The sequence below is a fragment of the Phallusia mammillata genome, chromosome 8, assembly GCF_965637545.1.
Source record: "Phallusia mammillata chromosome 8, kaPhaMamm4.hap1.1, whole genome shotgun sequence".
Taxonomy (NCBI): Eukaryota; Metazoa; Chordata; class Ascidiacea; order Phlebobranchia; family Ascidiidae; genus Phallusia; species Phallusia mammillata.
Window position 1 is genome coordinate 4,199,629 of NC_137259.1, and position 17,873 is coordinate 4,217,501.

At 33.8% G+C, this 17,873-nt stretch overlaps 1 protein-coding gene across 2 annotated transcripts; it reads right to left on the minus strand.

Annotated features, from left to right (window-relative positions):
- Nucleotides 1–263: 263 nt before the first annotated feature.
- On the minus strand, nucleotides 264–17,789 carry LOC145203869 (uncharacterized). 2 transcript variants are annotated; one of them, XM_080076213.1, is made up of 29 exons: nucleotides 16,468–17,789; nucleotides 15,698–15,933; nucleotides 15,347–15,418; nucleotides 15,091–15,186; nucleotides 14,808–14,864; nucleotides 14,221–14,283; nucleotides 13,393–13,573; nucleotides 12,313–12,599; nucleotides 12,049–12,223; nucleotides 11,197–11,447; nucleotides 10,485–10,653; nucleotides 8,552–8,796; nucleotides 8,156–8,236; nucleotides 7,946–8,090; nucleotides 7,675–7,816; nucleotides 7,076–7,269; nucleotides 6,481–6,712; nucleotides 5,492–5,643; nucleotides 5,187–5,212; nucleotides 4,955–5,103; nucleotides 4,367–4,609; nucleotides 3,871–4,029; nucleotides 3,673–3,785; nucleotides 3,183–3,328; nucleotides 2,572–2,767; nucleotides 2,326–2,449; nucleotides 2,031–2,164; nucleotides 1,786–1,963; nucleotides 264–1,265 (listed from the first exon to the last, which is right to left on the minus strand). In XM_080076213.1, exons 1-29 carry the CDS (start codon nucleotides 16,675–16,677, stop codon nucleotides 988–990), a joined length of 4,734 nt encoding a protein of 1,577 aa, XP_079932339.1. In that variant the 5' UTR covers nucleotides 16,678–17,789; the 3' UTR covers nucleotides 264–987. The 2 variants fall into 2 exon arrangements, with proteins under 2 accessions (XP_079932339.1, XP_079932338.1); XM_080076212.1 differs by having other exon boundaries at nucleotides 10,485–10,701.
- Between the last annotated feature and the right edge of the window lie 84 nt (nucleotides 17,790–17,873).

Here is a 17,873-nt window from a genome sequence, read left to right on the forward strand (position 1 = left end):
CCAAAACAGTGTTTTAATTAGCCTACTGTGCCGGGACATACTAAAAGTACCAAGAAACTTCTAGTTAAGGCGACAGTAGTGTGGTAATTAGCCCAAAACATGCTAAAAGATTGGTGTCTACCGAAAAGTAATAGAAGGCGTGTCGATTTGTTTCGTCAAGTTACTGGAAAGCGTTTTGCAGTTGTTTCTCTGCAACAGAAGAGAATTTAAACATTTACGCCAATATATGGGTTGTATTTGATTGAAAGGATTGTGTACACAAATAAATGCGTAAGTATTTATTTGGGTTGAGTTTATTTCACTTGGTGAATGATTATTGAAACAATTGCACTAAAACAACCACCAATCAAAAATCAACATTATCAACTTGTAGGATTTACACAATTTGATTGCAGCAGAGCAAAGAGCTATTTAGATATAATTTAAAAAAACTTCAAAACAAACAAAATATAATATATGAATCAACAAAAGTTAAAAAAAGATTAAAATGAAAAAAGTCATGCTTGAACGATTTCCGCGCGGGAAACGTTATGTTGTTGCTTATTGCTTTGCTTTGTTGTGTCCAACTGTTTTAGGCCGTTCGAATATATTGTGGCGGCCCGAATACGACACCGAAGTATGCATACTTTGCTCAAAGAAGACATTCTACAAAGCAGGTCAATTTAAGTAGAAGGTATGGAAAGACATATTATCGTTTATTGGTGAATGTTTTTTACAAAAGACTGAATCTTTGGTTATGGTTGCATTGTAGATTAACTTGAGTTTATTTCGCTTGATGAAAGAACAGGTAGCGACACAACTGCACTGAACAATCACCAAGCCGGAAATAGCTGCGCTACGTTTTAGCATAGAGATAGAACTTTGTTTATTGGACAAATGCAGATTAAATCTGTAACACATTAGTAGCTATAACACTGATTGCATGTGATTGCACACAGTGAAAGGCATATACTAGAACAATTACATTTTCTACACTCTATAATTTTTCTACTTGAAGGTAATTAGGTACAAAGGGTAAGCACTTGTATCATTGAAAACAACAAAAATATATGGGTTTGTCATATCATTTGCAACACTGTCATACAATTGAGAGGAAAAAGCAGCTCCAGACTTGACTGGTGGCTCCAATAAGGACTCATTTCCAAGATGAAAATCACCAGTTAGTACTTTTGCAAGAAACATGCATTTTGTTCCAATCTGGTCTGAGTAGTCAGAGGAAAATTTTGAGTTCAGTGCGAAATAAACTCCTTTTCCATACACCGTTGCTAAAATAATACAATGTTTGAATATAGTGGATTTTGTTACCAGATTTAACATATAAAAAAAGTATTTACACAATACATCTTATACACATATTTTTGGGTAACTTGGGTTTTTCTTGTGAGTTATTAAACTTCATGTTTACATGCGAATAAGGGTCAGATCTAAACAGGCAATTTACTTTGTTTTGTTTCAACTTTATGTTAAATAGGCAAGCAACCCTGTAAAAGACTTATGCTCCCAATGAGCTGCCTGTTTTATTGCACAGCAATGCTGCTCAAGTTTCTTACTCAGGAATACAAGTGACAGAATTAGAACCTGTAACCTTGTAAGTACAAGTATTCACATTAGTATTACATGTCCTTAACAGACATAAACCATTATCATGTTAAAAACTGTCTGAAGTTGTAGCTATATCAGCCATACAATAACTAAGTAGTAGTTGTAGTCTACAGTTTGTTGTTGCTTTGTTTGTTTTTACTGAGCAAGAAAATGTAAAGAAATGATAAAATTTGAACAAATTACCATTTTTGCCACAAAATGATCGGTTGAAACCCTTTCCACACATCTTTTCAGCGATTGATTCTGTAGTTCCATGAAACAACTCACGTTCAACAGGGTTGGTTGAGGTTAAGTGTCGTTCGACCTCTTTTTTCTTTATGTTGTATTGCTGATAAAGAGTGGGATTCTGTATTCTTTCAATCTACAAAAAACAGCACTGCAAATTGAGCTGTTATGAACAACAAACACACAAAAAATGCATTCCTTACTTTAATAATGTGTGTATGGCGTGGATTGCTTGCTTTAAATTGATTCACTACTTTCTTGTATTCAAGGGATGAACTTCCTATTTCAATTTTCCTAAGTGTCATTCCATTCATATCATCCCAGTTAGGTGGAATTTCTAAGCATAAAAAAGTGTTTTTGGTTTGATTACTTACTGTTTTACGCATTTCTTTTAAACTTTGCTATTGTTTTTATTTCAACATTTTTTTAGCTGTGCCACTGAAAAGCTTTAAAGACTAAGCATTGGGCTAATTTCAGTCACACTTCTGTATTCTTTACCTTCTGTATCGTTGTCACATTGCTTAAGATATCCTTTGAAACTTTGATACACAAACATTTTGCTAACTGTGTTAACCTCAAGCTTGAAGCCCAAAAGCGTTGTGAAAAAGTCTGTTTCCCTTTTCTGTTTGCAACAACATAAAGTTGTTAGTAGTTTTTAACACAAAACCTATTTCCAAAAAACTGTAAATAAAAATATGAAAGCCTAATTTGCATTCATCACACACAGGTTGTGTCAACATTTACTTTGAAAGCCATTTCAAGTGATTTTCCAACTCTTGGTGGCAATTTTCTGAACTTCATGTTATTCAGGGACCATTTCCATAAGCATGCTTTTCCGTACAGGAGCATTGACTGCTGAAAGTCGAGAACAACTTCTTTTACAAAGGATTTTACTTTGTTAACATTCTCTGTAAATCCATGGAGTGTAAGCTTGTCTAAGCTGTAAAAAATGTTAAGGTAAACTGTTATGTACAAAATCTTTGATGTATAATCTAGTTGACATAAGTTCAGTTAAGTGTGTTTTACTTGGTAAATGAAACCATGGTAACACAAAACTACTAAAACATTTGCTGAGCTAGCATTGTAGGACTACAACATTTTGAAGTATTACAGTGCTAATTCTAGTCAGAGATTTAAGGTGTTGTAGCCACACATTTAATATTGTTAATTTTGTTACTATGTTTTTTATTGTCATAAAATGCTTAAAAGCCTATAGTTGGACCAGGAAACTTCCAGTGATAAAACAGCGCTTTTTGAATGAATTTAAGCCATGCATAGCATGTTTTTGTGGATTTGCACTTTTAAACCAGCATATTAAAAAGTTGTTGGGTTGTGTTGTAAAATTTACTATGTACCTTTCTTGGTAAAGCATGACATGACATTTCAAAGCATGTAAATAGATATCAATCCATTCATCCAGAGTAAACTCTTGAAATTCTTCATAATCTACTGTTTCCTTAGACATTTGGGATTTTATATGATCCTGAACCAACTGTTTGACCTTAATACCCAAAAAAGGTTTGTTTTTATTTTTTGGAAAGGTTATATATGTGCATTATGAATTGTACAATTTGTGATCGATTTTGGCATGCAGACATTACTTACAATAATTTGTTTACATTACAGCACGCAACTTACATTAGTTTTTCGACTTACAACAGAGTAAATGTGGTAATTCTTAATTCTACTGTTAAACTTGTCTTTTTACACTTTTTACATTATTATGTGGTGTTTTTGAGGTAATCAACCAGAGTTAGTCAAAAAATCTCTACAAACTGCTTAGATATTACGTTAACATGTCAGTTATAACAGATAAGAATAGTTAAAAATACTATAAAATATTACTTCATTAAATTCCCCATCATTTCCGCAGCACACTGACAATTTCATTGGTCGCACAATTGTTTTCAAGTCTTCAGTGGCTGCTTGAAAAGCAACATCAGCGAACTGTGATAGTGCTACAAAACAAAAACATCCATTTTGTTAGCAAACGTAAAAACGTTATTCTTTAACCAAAAAAACAAACGAAAAACTTTTACTAACTTGTTGTGTGAATTATATTTTCCCTAAAACTGGAAACAATAGATGGTTCATAAACAACAATTTTAATTGTCTTCACCATCACAGGTTTTTCATCGGCAAACATTTCAATAGCTTCAGTAAATGCATTGCAAACCTGTTCAACAGTAAAACCAATTCCACCTAAAAACAATCAGTAGAAGAATACTTTTCATTGCATCAATGCAGTTTTTAGCCAGATAAAATGCTATAAACTGTGTTGGGGAAACTTAAAAAGATATTTTTTCAATTACTTTATCATGATACATCAGTGAAAAAAGCTACAAATGATATGGTTAGGGCCCATACAGTGTGTTTTTTCACCACATAAAGTGTAAGGAGACTACAAATAAAAACACAGTGCTCTCAGGTATTAAAAAAAAGGAGTTTCTTATTCATGACACACAATGATTTTGTAACTTTCAGTTTAAAGCTACTCTGAATCTTATTTTAGAATTAAAAATTGAAAAGTAAAACAGACCTGCCCCTAGTGTTGGGACAGCCACAGAAGAAGCTTTCATTAATTCTGCAAAATTCAGGGCCTCTTTTATTCTTTCTGGCATCTCGTCCAGTAAATGTGGTGTTACAACATGTATGACATGTTCACACAATAGATTCCCTTCATTTGTCACACGAACGTTAGCTGATTGTTGTATGGGACGACTTGAACACTGTTCCTGTATTATTGGCCCTGCTCTTTGGTAAATTGCTCTGGAAGCAGTTCCTACAATACAAAAAGTTTAGAACTATTGGTGCCACTATAACCACAATTTTAGTCGGTATCTTTATTCCACCTAATATAAGTATGTATGCTGTCTATGAGACATTGCTGGCAATTTATTACTTTGGACACAACCTGAAGTGACTCTGCAAAAACAATTTTTGTGACCTACTTAGAAATCTCTGGTAAAGCAGTAGTGTTACAGCACAAATTTTAAAAATCACCGAGATTTGACTTGAGGTTATTGAGCCAAATAGTAATGCACATCAAAATATACACTGAGTCATAGTTTTAAATGCGACTTGAAAAAGTTTTTTTTAATGTTTGGTTTACCGAGAAATAACCCACCCCAGTCAAGGTTGAAGTCACTTTTGCATCCATTTATTATGACATCTGAATCATCAGCTGTGATGTCACCTTCACAAACTTGAACTTTGACCTTCCCATAGAAACATTCATTGCTCAAATTCGTGTGAATTGCAGATAGCGTTTTGGGACTAAGCAGAAAAGTGATGGTTAACACAGTGATTACATCTACTTGTTAATAAAAATTGTGTTTGTCATTTGTAATTAAACTTACAATTGTAGCTTGGCTGGCTCCAGTGTCTGCAACAATGAATATAAAAGTTCATTTTGACTGTTGTAGGTTTAAGATAAAAATGAAACATTCAAATAGACTTTGTTAAATCAAAATGCGTCTTTTACTCAAATTATAGTTGCCTAAAACTAAAGCAAATTATACTCAATGGGACTTTGTCAAAGTATTGCCAGCAACACTTAATGTTGCAAATAAACTCTTCCCATTGTCAACCAGCTCAAGCTTCAACCTTTTATTTTACAAACATTTTTAAGATAACAGCTAGCTGCATAATTATTCTGGTTTACCTGCACAGAAATTTTGCAGCACTTTTGCTCTTCAACAGATGCTACAAATTTGGACCACTCATCAGTTGTTGTATAATTATCAAATCCTGGCTCTTGAATTGACAATACATATGAGCGATATTTGTCAACAACAGCCAAAAACATTTTTTCCGCTGAAAAAAATAATGAGCATGCTGTTGAACAAAGCTGAATCAATACAAATAAGGCAAATTGAGGGTGTATTTTTTAGGACGAACATCATACCGAACTAAAAAGCAACCTATTAGTTTAAAACAGTGGTTCTCAAAGTATGGGTCGCGACCCAAACATGGGTCGCGCAGGGTCAAAAAATGGGTCGCGCTATGGTGATTCAATTATGCCCAAACGAACTATTACTGCATAAACACAAACAAATTAACTTAATGTAATAGTAAAGTCACCACACTCGACCACGTTGTACAGTAAAATGAACCAACCATTACCACACACAGACCACATAGGTCATAGGACAATAGCCTTCCAACTTTACTGTTACGCACATGGCGATTGTAACGTCATAGCACTGGAAATAATAGGACAAGTTAATCATGCGAAACTAAACTTGGAGATATAACAGTAAGCGTTTAAACATGAGTAATATTCATACAAGGAAACATATTTAGATTTGGGATTCACTTCTATCAATGATCATGGTGCTGCAAAGCCACAATGTGTGTTGTGTTATGTAGTGTTGGCGAATCGAACTCGTTAAACCTGCAGCCATTTTGACATGGGCAGACTCCTATGCGGCGATGGCGTGGCCTCAAAATTGCGTCTCGTTAATACATTTTTTATGTTTAAGGCTTGGGTCGTGAGATGTTCATAAAACTCCGATTTGGGTCGCGGTCAAAAAAGTTTAAGAACCACTGGTTTAAAACATATTAAAAATCAGGTTGCTTTAAATAGTCTTTTAGATGTTTAAGTTTGATTCAGTTATTAACAGCTAACCATCTAATACAAATATATGTTACCTTCAAGAACTTGCTTATGGGGTCCAACTAGCTCGCAAAAGCTTGAAGTAACATTAGTGGTCACCATTGGTGGCCAGGCAACAGCACATCTTTTGATGCAAAACTCAGCGATTTCACTCTCACATGGACACTGGATTTGCTTCTGTTTGTTGTCAGCATGAAATTGTTTTACTTCTTTAACAGCAGTTTGTATGCAAGCTTCATGGATCCCAACCACACAAACCGTTTCATCCTTCACAAAAGTTTGTACATACAGACAAATCCATTCCACTTACTTGTTAAGTGAATAGAGATTATAAATCCAAACACAGGCCATTTGTTACAAAATCTTTGTGAATTTTAATGCTGACATGACATTTTATTAGATTTAAACTACACAACTAAGAGTAAATATATACTGAACATTATTAGAACCTCCAAATGACAGCATGGTCATTAATGACCACTGTTTGTGAGATTTAATGGCTGAGAATGGAATATATTGTCCATGTAACAGAATCAGTCAATAAATTTGCATCATCTTACTGGTGTCTTTAGTTTTTTATTCGAAAAGACTGATAAAGCTTTTTTTTAAATGTAATGTAAGATACTTAACCTGCACTCTTATATATGTATTGGGATGTCGTTTCACCAGCTCTTTCCAATCAGCACTTAAGAACATGTCTGCTAACATATATGGCACTGAAACATTTTCAAGCTTCACAAACAATTCAAGAAGTTTGGATGCATCAGAAAAAACCTTTTCGCCATTTGTGACAAGTGAAAGATCATGTTCACAGAGCAGCAAACCTGTATAAAGTTGTAATTGGATAAACAGGTTTGTGATTATTGGGACCTTTCCACAAGGTCTCTTGGTTACTTATAATTAATGAAGAAGTTTGCAATCCTATTAGCAAAAAACGTTTTTCACATACATCCCATACGTTAGATAAAATATAACATTTTGCGCACTTCAAATGAATCCAGTTATTCATAAACCACTGCAAAGGGGTCACTAAACTGTTGGCTATTACTTGTTAAGAAAGTCAGTCAAGTAATAAAAACCATTGCTTATTACTTGTTAAATAAGTCAGCCAAGTGATTAATTGAACATAACAGTTAAATTGTTCATGGAATTATCCATATATATTTATTTTATAAGTGTATAATATTATACCAAACAATTTTTTCCAACATCTTAAAACAATGTCTTACCTATTATGTTATTTTCTTGTAGATGTTTATTAATTTCAGTTAAAGTGTTCATAGCATTTGGATTGTTAGAACACAAAACTTCTTGCAGGTATTTTAATTTGATGTCTTCAATCCTTGGAGGACCATGAGTCAGTTTTTCTTCCTAAATAGAAATCTTTGTGTTTTCAAAAAAGTTGAAAATTTAAATAGAAAATGCTTTTTATGGCATAAATACTATTGCATTATATTTGAACATCATTTTTTGCATTTGATTTTAAGAACTGCAACGTACCATCGCCTGGATCTGTGTTTGAATTTCTTTCACTGTCTTATCAGTCCCTTTGATCTCTAGCTTTTCATCTTCTATTGAGCAACTGATAGATTCATTTCCAAACTGCGTTTTAATGATATCCACTATGCCACAGGAAAGAAATATCCTGCAAAGTTTTTGGTAAAAGGGCATATGAGTTAAGTTGTGGTAGGTAAACAGAACAAGACTTACTTTCTAGTGTCAGCAGGGTATGTTTCCTTGATCACTGTGGTGATACTGGGTACAGATTGGGATGGCTTCTTTAGGCTCATTCTAAAAACAGGAAACCAATTTTAAAAAATGTTACACACAAAACTAAGCTTTAAACATGGTTTTTCTAAAAATGGTTTTAAAAATAAATGAGACATTATGAAAAAAGATTAAAACTCTAACCAAAGTAGTCGTAAAACTACCTACAAAACTACATTTCAGTTTTTTAACGATGTGCAGCAATTTCTGGCTCAGTGATAGTGCAATTGTGTCGATATGTGCACCCACCAAGTGAACTTAACTCAATTATTGAGGCACTCATACTATCCACCATATACTTAAAAACACCTGAAATCTTTATAACTTTAAGGTTCTTACATAAAGTCTTGAATTAGTTTCATATTTTTTTCAACTTCTTCTTTTTCACCAATTACATACACCTCATCACGATCAATATCTGCAAAAACTTTGCAACCTGGTGTCGCTTGTTTTGTGAAATAACTTGGATTTTCTCTCTTCACTGTTCGCAGCAGTTTTGGATCTTCTTTCATTTGCCTGATATTATATTCCATAAATAAGTTTTTGAGTTTTTTTCCACATTGTTGAAAAACATTTGGGTAAACCTACAGAATTACACAAAGTTTGCATTTTTTGTTGCCAAAGACGTTAAAACTAGCATTGGCCCCTTTTTCTATGTTCAATGTTTTTCAGATCTACTTCCAAATGGTTTACAAAGAGTAATCACATACAAAAAATAACTTTTAAAACTAGAAGGGTGGCTTAGCACATATTGCCCTTGCATATACACTATAACACATATTTTCTACACTAATTTTATATTAGGTCCCATATCATCCATTGTCTTTTATAACCTTGGCTGTTTCTGCAAGCAAAAACTCATGGGTCCCCCACACATGCAAAGTTGTAAATAATACATTTCAAGAGATAACCATGAGAAAGTCGGGTGTTGTAAGGTAAAACACAGTGATCGGTATTGTGCCTGAATAAATATGCTATATGGAGAACAAACTATTCAAATTCAGTCCATTTATACATTTTTGAAGGTTTTTCTATTTTATGGTCTATCTGAGAAAAAAAGTGTTAAACAGTGAGAAAATAGGCTAAAACACAACAATCAGCTCCTATAACACAAATCAGCGCGAATTGCACATGACTGTTGGGGGCTAGTGGAGTAAATGATAGAGCTACAGGGTTGAACCCAACAATTAACACCTATAAATATTGCACTGTACAAGCTCTCCAAATTTCATTTAATTCAGACATAGTTTGAAAAATTGACCCATTTTGGGGGGCTAGTGGGGTAAATGCTGGGGCAACAGGGTAAAACACAACATTATACACCTATAAATGCACACTCTACAAGCTGTCCAAATTTCATTTAATTCTGACATTGTTAAAAAATTGACCCATTTTGGGGGGCTAGTGGGGTAAATGTTGGGGCGACAAAGTTGAACATAACAAACAACAACTATAAGTAGCACACTCTATAAGCTGTCCAAATTTCATCCAATTCGGACAATGTTTAACAAATTCACCCTTTTAGGGAGCTAGAGGGGTAAATATTGGGGCTACAGGGTTAAACACAACAATTGAAACCTAAAAATGACAAATTATACAAGCTGTCAAAATTTCATCTAATTCCGACAGCGTTTAAAACACTCACCCATTTTAGGGGTTAGTGGGGTAACTGATGGGGTTTAAAACCCAAAAGTATAAAATATGAAACCACAATGACCCAATCAACAGTCATGTAAAATTTTATCCAATTCTGACAATGTTTAACATTTTGACCACTAGAGGTGTTATTAGCAACATTCGTCAATGCTTCTGACGTCATAAGGCTGTTAAGTGTCAACTGCAAAACATCCTCGAACAAACCCACAAACACTGGTAACAAATGTCTGGTTGCCTTTATAACACCTCAGAAAACTAACATTTGTGGTGCGCACCAACAACATTTTACACTTTGATGGCTAGCAGAAAACTAACGTTTGTGGTGCGCACCAACCACATTTTACATTTTGGGGGCTAGCGGGGTAAATACTGGGGTTGTCATGACAAACGAAGCAGATGGCACATCTGCACAACCATATCTACCATCTGTGAAAGTTTCATCTAAATTCACCAAAGATTTCATGGCAAAATGGGGTGGACAAACTTCAGGGAAGAAAAAAAAAAAAAAGAAAAAAAAAGAAAAAAAAAAAAAAGAAATCGAGTAAAATCAAAATGTGTCCCCTTCAGGGAAGGGGACCCATAATAAGAAAACATAGTTTTTTGTTTGGATTCTTACCACATGCAAACGCAAGAGTATTTTTCCCTGTCTAGGATCAATAAATATTCTGCCAAAGTGGATGGATGTCATGTAAAGTGCCTTCCAGTTTGTATCCAGAATAAATTTAAGAATCTGCCTTTCCTTTGGATTACAAATATACACAAAGTTTGTGGCATTTCCTTCAACCCTAGACAAGTCAGTAAATGCTGCTCGAGCAGGAGGAATATTAGATACTCTGCAAACAAAAGCCTTGTGCAAACACGTCAAATTAAAAGTTTTGCCAATTTTATATTAGTTGCTAATCAATAAGCAGTTGAGAGATATTTATAAGCCTACTAGTTTTCAATAACACATAGCATTTTTAATGTGGGCAATGGATTTAGTGAAAGCCACTTTTTAATAAAAGCGCAGTTAAAATTTAAATTTAGTGAAAAATTTGCAAAAAATAACTCTGATTAATAGCAATCCCATTTGTCATTAATAATGTTTTAGAAACATGCAAATCTGCATATTAATTTGTTAATTATAGGTTCAATACAGTCCTGCTGTTAGTAGGCAAAATAAACAGCAATTAACTTGATTGTGTTTGTGCAACTAACTATATTATGTTCCAAACACATTATGTAGATTGAAAATTATGAAGTTTGGCATAAGCTGAACAAGAGTATTAAGCCAACAATTGTTGTCAAGTCCATTGTGTTCTAACCTGACAATTAAAATAGTGACCTACCGATTTTGAAGTTCATCTATTTTTGTCTGAATTTCCTTTTGTTTATTTTCTACAGCTTGTTTAACACCTACAAGCAAAATTTTCCCCTGTACTTTTACTTTCAAATCAGCATTGCTGTTGAAAAGCAAATTTTGACCAAGGTCCCTTATTTCTGGAGAATAATCCAATTCACACGAATCATATTTAGCAAGAAACGTTTCCATAAAATCCTTGCAACGGCTCTCAAATGGTGCCTTTTCCAATTGGGTTATCTTTAAAAAAAACATTTGAGACTTGTCCATTTAGTATGTGGATACAAAAATAAGACGATGCAAAGAACACCACAACTTCGTAACAAAAACCTTAGCTGCCATGAGTTAATGACTTAACTTGTATTTTTGAAGTTTGCACTTTGTAGGGGTGTCTCAGTAGCACACTTTGCTTAAAATTAACCATTATATTGTATGTATTTAAAGCAATGCCATAAAGCTACATTCTGTGAGCATTTAACTTAGTGCTTGCCAGATTGTTTGTTTTATATTCATATTAGTTCCGCTATGAGCACAAAACTAATAAGCCGCAGGTACAAATGTATGTGGCCATGTAAGCAGTTAATAAAATATACATATTGGCAGGTATGCTTGGTAAATTTTATACTTTAACTAAAATTCACAAACTTTTTTTTATTTTATTTATTTTTTTCAGAGCAAGTAAAACACACATGACACATAACAATCATTCAGGTCAAATATAAATAAATTTTCATCCACATAGCGTTTTGCTAAATTGTGGGTTCATTTAACTTTTTTCTCAAACTCCAAAATTTTTATTAAAGCCTTATAGATGTGTTTTAACATAATAATGACACATTACCTGTGTTACGGTGTTGAAGTGCATACACAGCATTTCAGATCTACTTGATTTTCCAACTGACATTCTACATAAATTTCTTCGCTGTTTTACTATCATATTGTGCTTTGGTGATTCCAACAAGAAGCTCCCAACATGCTGATCTGGAATTTCTGCTGAAAAATGATGGGGAAATGTCCTAAAAAATTAAACAAACCAATTAAAAATTGAAACAGGAGTAAAATAGCAATCATGTAACTATCTCGTACAAATTAACAGCAGAGTTACCTCGGAACAAGCTGGTCTAGGTAGTCAACAGTTGCTTGAATCCTAGCTTCGACATCTTCAACCAGACCACATACATTAACTCTGTTACTTTCAAAATACCACTTCACAAACAGTTGATGGTTTTGATCATTGGTTCTGTCTTCAAAAAAGTCAGGATTTATTTGCCTTGCATTCTCAAGGCGCTGTTCATTAAAACGTCTGCTTTGAAATGAAAACTTCTCCAAAAAGTTGTTAAGTTGGGTTTTGCAGAAATTTGGAAAGTCATATCCAGGAGAATACAGCACATGCTGCAAAGAATAAAATAAATTCCTTTCTTGTTTGTACCTTTGCTTGGGTGGCACGACCAAATATAGATTTTGTCTGCTCACAAGTTCACATTCCTATCAGATTAAACCAGTGGTTCTCAAACTTTTTTTGTTGCGACTCCTCTGGAAAAGTTTTCTGGACTTGTGACGCACCAGAAATTGAAGGTAATGAAGAAACTGATTATTAAAGTTGTGTTTATTGATACAACAACAAAAAGCGTTATAGCGGAACTATTCTGCGACGCCCTTGGAAAATTGAAACGATGCACCAGGGCACCACGGCGCGCAGTTTGAGAACTACTGGATTAAACTATCGGATCTTATACAAATCTGCCATAGATCTTTGGTACAATGTAATCATAGATCCGGTTCATTTTACTGTCATGAAACTTTTTTCATGGCGAGCCAAAAAACAATAGCAATGACACGCAATGGCCACATAGCCTACAAGCCCTGATGCAGCTCTGTTCAAAAACTGTGGTTCACAAAGTGGCGAAATCGGCAAAAGTACTATTTAAATTGGAGTCAGATAGTAGACTTTACTGAAAATGCTCATTTATTCCATCATATTTAACAAAACTAAGGTTTTTGTTCCCACACTAAAATGAACACATTGATACTTTAGTTTTGTCTGTGTTGTGATAAACTGTGATGTGCCTTTAGACTTTTTTATGTGTCCTGTAAAAGTAGGTAAACTTAATCCTGTATGTTATTTTTAGAAAAAATAATTTGAAAAGGCATAAAAATCCATGGACAGTTAATTTTGTTCACCCACCCTCTTGTTTCTGTAACTGTAAACCCATTTGTTGATTTCTTTGTCACGGCGAATGACGATAGTTGCATAGACACGAACATGATCTTCTAGTCCTTTGTAATGACGGACTGAAAACCGTATGAACCTTGCAATGGTCTGTTCTGGTGCAATGACTACATATTCACTCTGTGATGATGCAATACTGAAAAACAAGCAACAGGATGTACTCAACAATGTGCATTGTTTTACTCAACGATTGTAACAATGTGCATTGCAATACTCAATATTTTCGATTACCTGTAAAAAATGTTTTAACAAGTTAACTGGAAAAAAATGCATCTTGATATGCTCTCAAGTCAGTGGTTCTTAACCTTTTTTAATATACAGAACCCCAACGACTTTCTGGAACTTTTTGTCGAACCCCAGTATGATACATATTTATAAGATATTTTTCACATCTACTGTCTTGGTAGTTTTCTCAAACAGTTTGCAAAACGAAACTCTTTTGTTACCTCACCCCCTTTCACAAAGCAAACAAACGTGAGGAGTTATAAGGAGGCATATATTAGCAACATCTGTTGTTTTGTCAAGCTGCCTGTAAGCTAAACTTTGTTAGACTTCCGTTCAAATCCTCTGAAACGTCGAACCTCTGATACAATAGTATCGAACCCCAAGGGTTCAGTCGAACCCAGGTTAAGAACTACTGTCTTAAGTCATACGAGATATCACTATAAATTTAGTTGAGTGACTATTTTAGTCGATTGGTTTAACTTTTGCAAGAATGTTGTTAATTTTCTGGTGGGTCATCATTATCCAAATAAACTAATCCCATACACAAACAAAACTTACCAATGCTCATCTGTAACAGCAAATCTGTTTCTTCTTGATGTGGAAGCTGAATCAGATACATCACTGCACAAGAAAATATTGAAAGCATTAGCTTGAAACAAAAGTTAACAAAAATGCAACATACACAGATAAAATTACTAAAAATTATCATGAGATGGGATGTGGGAAGAAACTTAATTACCTAGAAAAATTTCTTATTATAGGGTTATAGCAGAAACCCAACCTCTTATTTTTTATGCTTACATTTTGTGGTAATATATGAACAAACCAAAGTAAAGAACTGCTGACTTTGAAACAACAATGGAGACAAACTATTATAAGCAAAAAAAAAACATTATTTGCACGAAATAAATAGACAAACAAAATCCAGCAGCAATGGTTAGAGTCGTCAATTAAACATGGTTTCTTAGCAAATGTTGCCAAGGTTACATTGTCCAAATTTTGGTAGTTACGACATTCAATTTAAAGTTGTGCATTATTTTTTGTGCCTTTTTAAGTTATATATATTGGTGAGAATAAGTTACTTTGCTTTACCTATAAGTAAATTCAAAATGCCCCCCTCAGATTGGGGACCCACATTAACAAACCTTGCTAAATTACTATTTTCAGAACCTGCATCACTTGGTGTTTTAGGTGTGTGTGGCCTGAAATGATAAAAAACTGCCTTAATGGGGTCACAATGAAAATGTTGAACCAGTGTCTTTAATATAGCTTACACACAGTTACAGTACTTTTTGGTGCAACAAGTGCTTTTGCTCAGCAACCATTTAAAATGGCACAAGATTTAAATTATACCAATGAATAAGTTACCAAAAATATGCTGCCAAAAAAGAACTGTTTGATAACATAATATTACATTTCAAAAATTACCTGTATAAGTCAGAATCACTAAAGACACCACTTTGTGATTCTGGAGTTGTTACTGTAGCAGGCTCTTCATCACCTGATATTTGAATTGAATGTGGTCTGGAAAAATATATTCAGTTTTTTACCAAAATACCTAATGTAAATGCAAATTACAATGATTTAGGACTAAAGAAGAATTTTTGTAACTGCAGTTCATGTGCCTGCTTAGAAAAGTATTGACATCAGTTTTTCATCAATAATAACATCAAAGATAACATACCGAACTGTAACAGAGTGCGTTTGCACTGGTAATGAGTGTGCTACAGTTGGTGTTTGTGTCACAGATGTCGACCTACAAAACAAACAACACAGTCACGTAGATGTATTTACCCAGCCCTCAAATTGCTTAAAGGGTCAACTTTAAAATTGTAATGTTGCTGACTATGGCAAAAATGCCAAAATAAACATCAAAAGCATGTCAAATAAAACTGTTACATGGGCATAAAATAGTAAAGGTTGTGCACCCCTGATTAAATCAAGATGATTTAATAAGCTACTACCATTATTTCAAATCCATTGCTAAAATAACATGGTCTTTGTAACAGACGTTTTTGCAAGAGAATTCACATACCCGCTAGGTAATGGTTGTTGGAGTTTTCTTATCAAAGATATGGCTTTTCTCACATCATCTTTTAATCCCGTTACTGTGACAGTTTGTTTTTCAAAACTGGCAGTAATGCTGGGAACCTGCTGCAGTTTAAGCTTCACTTCATTCACATAGGCTTGCTTAATATCTTCTTTAAATGACAAAAAATCAACAAGAAATTCTGATAAAATTTCCTGGCAACTTTTTGTTTGGGGATCAGTCTACAAGGAAAGAAGTAGAAAAATAAAAAAGACACTGTAAAAACTGTGAAATACTAAGTATCAAGTAAATAGTAATAAACAATAACCAGATTGTTTCGCATTTAAAACAACTCATCTGGCCATGATTGAAAAGTTTACTATTAAAGGCTGAAGTATTTCCCAGAATCCATTAGTTTGTCTAATCAAAAGTGTATGCAAAAACAACATTTTTAATTTCCCATTCTTTAAAGCAGGGTTGTACAACTCAAATACAGTTTTAAGACAAAATCATACATTTTTGTCGATGATAAACAATTACGTAACTTAACAAAGCTATTTTTGCATAGGCTTCATTCAATCAAACCCAACAAATATTGTTTATTCCAGAACAAGTATAGTACTGAGATAAACATCTTATATAGAAAGTAAAAGAATTATATTACATAACGAAACAAGATTATTTACTGGGAAACAAACATTTTGTGCATGTCATTTTTAAACTGTTAAAGGGTCCAATTATAAAGTATGCCCCTGCTTTGAAGTAAAGTTTTGCACCTGTACTTTTGGCAAAAGATTAAGTTTTCCATCTTCCGAAATAGAGATCTCAGTTGCATGTTCTTTAAGCTTTTGAAGTAGAGTTGACTTATGTGTTGTGTTGTTGTTGATAAAAATGAGCACATTTTTATCTCCTTCAAGTGCTGATAAACTTTGACTACCACCCATAGTTACAACCGATTTTGCTTTATTATAAAATCTCATAAACATTGCACAAAGTGTTTCTTAGCAAGTTTTATAATAAGACAGACCACTGATGATTGATGCAATTAAGTTTCAGCCAGTTGTATCACAACACCCAAAAGCACAGTTTTACTTACTGTTTTATATTATAGTTAGGTTTGTTTGAAACTAAACACACCAAAGTAAAAAACACATTTAAGTTGACATTTATTCAACCTCTAATGCTTTTGCATGTCAACCAATATACATTTTTTATACGTCCAGTTCTACAATATCCCCTACAGCGCGCATTTAAATGCGGTGTTGCAAAATGTTTTAAATATCATGTTAACAGCCCATTAAAAACTTAAATGGCTTTACACCAGTGGTTCCCAAACTTTATCTACTCGCGTACCATTTTTTTGGTTCATGCAGCGTTCTCGTACCACCTACAATCATGTTAGAATTTAATGAATAAAAATGTTACTAAACTTTACTAACTAACTTTACCTTAGTAACTTTGGCCTTCAGTAACCAAAGGCTCGTAAATATTAAACAAAACTTAGTCAAACTTTTACCGCCCTCGCTACAGTGCTACTGTCAACACAACTAGTAGCTTATTACAAAAACTGACTTTAAGGACTTATTACGTTGTAATAACAGATTCATTACGTCATAATAAATCTATTTCGTCACAAAGAAACCTTGCTTAACAGTTCAATGCGGCAATACACCAATGAATTAGAATTTAGTAGGAAATATAGTGTGAAATTTCACGCTCTACGTAATTTGTGTGAATTAAAACTTGTGTGAAATAAAGATCGCTTTGTGTGAACTTAATAAGTTGCTCGCGTACCACCTTGGAGACCTTCGCGTACCACTAGTGGTACGCGTACCATAGTTTGGGAACCACTGCTTTACACAGACACTATTCCGTACTTTTTGAGTTAATAAAACTGTCCTGTCTTCATATTCACGTGCTTAAACGCATACCAACTTTTTATATCCATCGTATGCCTTAGTTCTTGTGCTTCGAGTTTGTTCAAAAGTATGATCAGCATTTCAACAGTGCAAATAAAATTTTTATTGACTTAATGACTGATGACAATCAATCATTAATCTTCTTCTAATTAGACCTATGTGCCAACAATCAACAAAATCGTCAACCGTTTAACAAAATTAATGCTCAATCCGTATGGTGCCAGACAAAATACGCTATAAAACTGTTTTAAAAAAATTGTTCG